Below are 6,000 nucleotides of genomic sequence, written 5' to 3'. Positions count from 1 at the left end.
GGGCGGTTGCTGGTGCGGGGCTGGTCGCACGAAACAGCGGGACAGTGTCGTATACAAATGATGGTAGGAACACGGTGATAATAGTAATAATAATAATAATAATAATAATAACAATAACAATAATACATGGAAATGCGTATACGGCAGAGGCGGCGTATTGTAAACGCGGCGTCGTATACACATACACGCCCCCACCCCCCACCGATGACAGTTATAATCGTCTTGAAGAGGACGACAACTATACACTACAACATAATATGGTACACGCGTACGTGTATATGTATATAATAGTGATATACGAAAACGCCATTTGCCGATGATCGATGCGCGCGACTACTGCACCGATTTTATAGGCTCTTCGATCCCGAGCTCTGACACGAGTGGTAGACCGCCACCGATCGCCACTGACGACGATTCACAGTCCGCGTCCACCTTCCGCGTTCCGCACAGCGTTTTAACATACATATACATATAGGTAATATTTTAATATAATATATCATCGCCGTCATATCGTTATACCGCGTACAGGCGGTGTTGTATTACACACGTCCGCCAGCTCTCCGGATAATATAAAATATAATAATAATATAATATATCTATAGTAATTAAAAATCGAGATAGCGCGCGCCCGTTAATAATAAACAACATATTGTTATCATACGCCGATAAATAAACGATTAACGAAGTAAAAGAAACCGTTTCGATCGGTCCGGACCGGATCAGTTCGACGTCATCACGCTTGCGACGCGCTACTGCTGCTGTAACGCCGCGCGACCGACCGAGTTAACTGTGTGCCGATCGTAGAACGTTTCGAGTTTGTTTTCGCCGTTTTTTTTTGATTTTCATTTTTTTCTACCCTCGTCGCCGCCAATTTGCTTCGATTTTTCTGTTTTTTTTTTTTTTTTTTTTTTTATTGTCCGGTTGTCGTCGATTTTCGTGTTTTCACCGTTCAATTCTCCGCGTGGCCGCCGGACGCGCAGTGAGATGCGCCAAGTCTATTTCCACACAGCGATGCAAGTGAAAGGTAAAATCGCACTCCCGGTTCTTCAGTAGTCCCTGTATCGCACTGCCATTGTAATTTCGCGTTCGAGCACCAAGAAATCATCGTCTCCCGTTCCTGTCACCATGGCTATCAAACCCTACAGGAGATCGACTAGAGGTCAGTATTTTCCTAATTATAATAATAATATTATCGTTTACAATAAAATATTTTTACTACTAATAGTGTACTACGGTATCCGGGTAGGTATTTTGTTTTGTTTTTTAGTCTAGAAATATAAATATTTTTGTGCATATAGGTACCTTCTTTCATAATATTATTTATATTTTTGTTTTTCTTTCCAACCCTCGTGTTTTTAATTTTTTTGTTACACTTAATAATTATGAGCTAATAAAATAAATTTAAATATTTTGTTATACTCCATTATACATTTTGTATATTTCGTACGGACAAATATTTGTTTAATCTGAATGCGCGTCGTATTATAGATAGGCGCTTCGTGAAAAGTTTTGCAAACAAAATTAAATCAATTCCGGTACCTATATGCGCGTTTGTTTGTACTGCTGGGTAAACTATTATGTTATGTCTATATTATCGTACGGCAAAATGTAAACTCGTTGTAGGTATATTCAGATATTATTGTTCACTATTAAACATAACGAATATAAACATACGTCGAATTGACCATTTTCAGATATTATAATATTTATCGATTTAGTAGTTTGCTTATATGATAATAGGAACATTTAAAATATTTATAAACATTATTCAATTAAACGCAATCATCTATATGTATAGCATGGTTAAAATTTAGTTTGATATGTCATATATATATATATGTACTCTTATTGACTTAATAGTATACTTCTAATGTCTAATAGTTGTGTTACTTATCGAATCGTACGCACTATAATATTGTTATACTTAAGTATTATACGTAATACGTATATTGAATAAAACATTTCATGTAATCATACTATTATGTTTAAGATTTAACACGTTCACTGAGTTAAAAAACGTAAAATGTTCCATCATCTAAATTGATATGTGCATTTATTTTACCAACCTACTTAATAGACACAAATTTGTGATTTTTTTAGTGTTACTATATAATATGTAGTAGCCAGTAATAATATTATTAATAAGTAAATATATTAAATATTAGTCGGGGCAACACTGTTACACGCAGCCCAATATGTATTATACTATACGAACACGGTAGGTATAGGTGTTATTGTAACAGTATGATGTATTGTATATGCTTTATTGTCCATCGACGCTATCAAGAGATCAGAACCTAACTATATTCTGTAATGTAACAACTTTATTATTGTATTGTGTATAAAAACGAAAAAATAAACGGAATCGTATGGGTACAATAAGAAAACAATTTAAATTATGCGATCGATAAATAACAGTGTTGAATATCTACGTGTCCGTGCCACTGGAGAAAAATGTTTCATTTGACAATATAACATTATAATATTTTATAATGTATTTGATATGCGACTAATACGATAAAATTATTATTGAAATCGTGAAAAAAAAAGTCGTTCGTAAACGTTCATATAAATATGACAGTAGGCCGAGTAATAGGGATTTACATTTTACTTATAACAATAATAATAATAATAATAATTAATAATGATTGGTTACGAGAAATGGCAACGTACGATAAACAAAATATATATATATCAACACTCCGAATGTCTGACGTTATAACGCAGTCTCATTATTAACATATAGTCTTGCCTCACCGTTTAAATCCTTCATCCGTATCGACCGTCTCTTATCTGCATAATATATAATATTGTTATTTTTCGAATTCGAGTGGAAAACAGTGCCTTATCACTGGCCCGTGAACCCGTGCCCTCTGTTGTTATTGTGTTTTATTTTTCAAAACGATGATGACGACGACGACGACGACGATGAACTTTTAATATTTTTACGGTTTTTTACCAAACCACGCGAAGACCATTAAAATGTGGTGTAGGTACCTTATACCTTTGGTGTATTATTATTATACACACACACACACACATATAGGTGTATAACGTACATTATAATATTATTATGTATTATGTACCTACGTGTTTTACGGCCGCATAATATCATATTGTTACCGCTGCTACCAACAATACTATATTATATATTATAATGCACATCGTTCCGCACAAACGTGTACACATACGTACACTATAATAATATTATACATCTGTACAAAGACGCTGCTCGCGTATTGAATAATATATATAATAATACCGCGCGGTGCTCAGCGAACGCGTTAATTGGCCTACCTGTTTGGACGTTAGTGACGTATTATTCTCGTACGTTGTTTTCAAGAGTTTTTTGTGTAATTCATCTTTTTTTAACGTTTAGATAAATGCATTTTTTTTTTATCATATTTACCCCATCCACCGACACTATATAATACGCTAAACTACTCGTATAATAATATTATTAATTATAGAATACATAGCTAAACAAATAAATAGGTTCATCACCGTCAACTGTGTTTATATTATTATTGTTAAATAATTTCTAACATATCGATCGACCATTCCGATAAAAAAAAAAATTCATAAATTATCGGGTTCGGGCCGATAGGCACTACTGCCGCCTGTAAATTCGACCAACTAATAAATATCACATATTATTACCTATTCAAATATCAAATATAATATATCGAATAGAGGAACGGATATAGGGCCACCGGAGTAACATTTTTTTGCGATTGAATCGTAAGAATATAATATATGTGGCTTGGCAACCTGCACTATCCATATTATCGACGACATTCGGTCTCGATTGAGTGCTTGTATACACTTACTGTGTATATAACACGTTTACGAATTCGATCCGTTTCTTACGTAAAACAAAAATGTATTACGGAGTTAATCGAGTCGATTAACATTTTGGAGATTCTACAATATCGCGTATAGCGTGACGTCGTATACTATGATATTATCGTGTATAGCATTCGAAATAAACATCTCGCGGCGGTACGACTGTTATTCTAAAAGTGTTTGGATATAATTGCACGTTGTTGTATTCAGAGAATAAGTTGGCAACTGTAGTTTTTCACGAGTACCTTTTCCGACATTAGCACTTTTGCGCAGGTAGTCAACACGTATTGCCAATCGAACTGCAGTCGGTAAGTCGGTTATAGCCGTGTAACGTATACACGACGACATATTTATTTCGAAGAGGCGCGTGTGCCCCGTATTGTGCATCATTGTGTTTCGATCACACACGCACACAATCATACGCTTTATTCGCGATGAATAGAGTCATCCTTTTGTATCCATTCTCTCGTGTCTCGTGTGCGACCCTGAAATCGACGCCGAGCAAACGGGACACGTACCTATACCGACGTCGTACTGGGGCGCTAACGATGAAACCGACGAGTGTTTTCGTACACTCGGGGTGGTTCGCGTATGTAGGTACACGCCGACGCCGAAGAAATACACAATGTAAACACCCTAAACACAATAGCGATATGGTTTTGACGAAAAATGTGCATCCATGAGACCATTGTGTACACAATGTCACAATGATCGTATCTAACGGACGCCGATCGAACCACCATACCACGCTTGTGGTTGGTTATTGTGAACGCCGCGCGCGTCGAGTAGAAATATTTTAATGGTGATATAACGAGCAAATAATTTCTTTGGCATTTTTCGTATCCAATTTGGCCGGTACGTACTATACCATTAAAACGTCGTTGACATTTTATTCGAACTCTATAGACTTCGATTAGATTTCCTCTCTGCTGTTAAACACTGTCAAGAATCGTTTGATAATATTGCTCAGCAATAATAATTATCGCATTTTTTTTTTTTTGTCAAAATATACTAAACACACACACACACACACTAATAAGTATATGCGTTTATCACGCGACATCGTTTGTTGTAATTTTGTATACATTTCTCGTCGTTGATTAGCGTTTTTGAAATTATAAGACGGCACGTCGTTATTACGAATAATAGATTAATCTAGGGTTCAATGTCGATTTTTTTTTTCATTTCCGGAGCTAAATGTCGTAGAGTGACATCAATCTATGTAACTTTATATTTTACGAGTACATATTAAACTATATTCAATTAATTACTATTGTGTATTGTTAACTGATATATTATTATACAAATACAACGTTAAAATTTTATTAAACAAATTGGAGAGATCGCTTTATGTGATTATACATAGTAAAATGATATCATCATTTTAACCTTTGATTTCACAATTGACCAACTTAAAATTTTCCCCGTTATTCTAGAATAACCGGGCAATATTAAGAGAATTTTTTTTACATCTCCGTGTATATAACTGTATGTGGGATACGTATTAATATTTTACTCATCGGTTATCGCGTAAAAAATCTTCTCTGTATCCTCATCTCTGAATTGGGTTTTACAATTTCAACATTTTATACAACATATTGTATACAATTTAAATGGCTGTATAAAGACATAATATACCACGATTTCGTGGTTTAATATAATTTAGGTTGATTAATGATTAGAGTGTATTTATTTAGATCACAGATATTTTATAAGTAGTCTTATTATACTTATTGTTGAACTATTTTTAATTTTTGAGCATAATAATATTTTAACATTGAATTTCTAAAACTAAAATTCATTTTGTAGAAAACATTGAATCAACACTAGTTTTTTTGTGCAGTATAGGGGGGTCGCGATTGCCTTGGCTGGGGGTCACGGTGGTCAAAAATAATAAAACACTGATTTACAAAATGAACCTTTCGTTCAAAATTTGGCTTTTCCAACGATATGATACAAATTTATACTTAATCAAGATATTGAGGGAGGGGAGGGTCGCGAAGTGATTGAGCATATTTTATACCTTTTTTGGGGGTCGCGGACTAAAAATGTTGAGAAACGCCGCAGTATAACAATTTAAAGCACATATTAATTTTATTGAATGATTAATTTTTAATATGTAATTTTTTAACACTATATACTTACTAGTAAAAA

General features: G+C 34.3%; 1 protein-coding gene across 1 annotated transcript in view; it reads left to right on the top strand.

The window, feature by feature from the left end:
* The first annotated feature begins 368 nt into the window (after positions 1–368).
* LOC132926713 (tyrosine-protein kinase transmembrane receptor Ror-like) overlaps positions 369–6,000 on the top strand; it is a 50,589-nt gene continuing 44,957 nt past the window's right edge. Inside the window, exon 1 of the mRNA XM_060991113.1 lies at positions 369–1,159. Within this exon, the coding sequence (XP_060847096.1) occupies positions 1,126–1,159 (34 nt within the window). The 5' untranslated portion in view covers positions 369–1,125. The remainder of the gene's footprint in view (positions 1,160–6,000) is intronic.

The sequence above is a fragment of the Rhopalosiphum padi genome, chromosome 3, assembly GCF_020882245.1.
Source record: "Rhopalosiphum padi isolate XX-2018 chromosome 3, ASM2088224v1, whole genome shotgun sequence".
NCBI classification, from domain to species: domain Eukaryota; kingdom Metazoa; phylum Arthropoda; class Insecta; order Hemiptera; family Aphididae; genus Rhopalosiphum; species Rhopalosiphum padi.
Note: the sequence above shows the minus strand (reverse complement) of the source record. Positions and strands in the feature narration are given on the sequence as shown.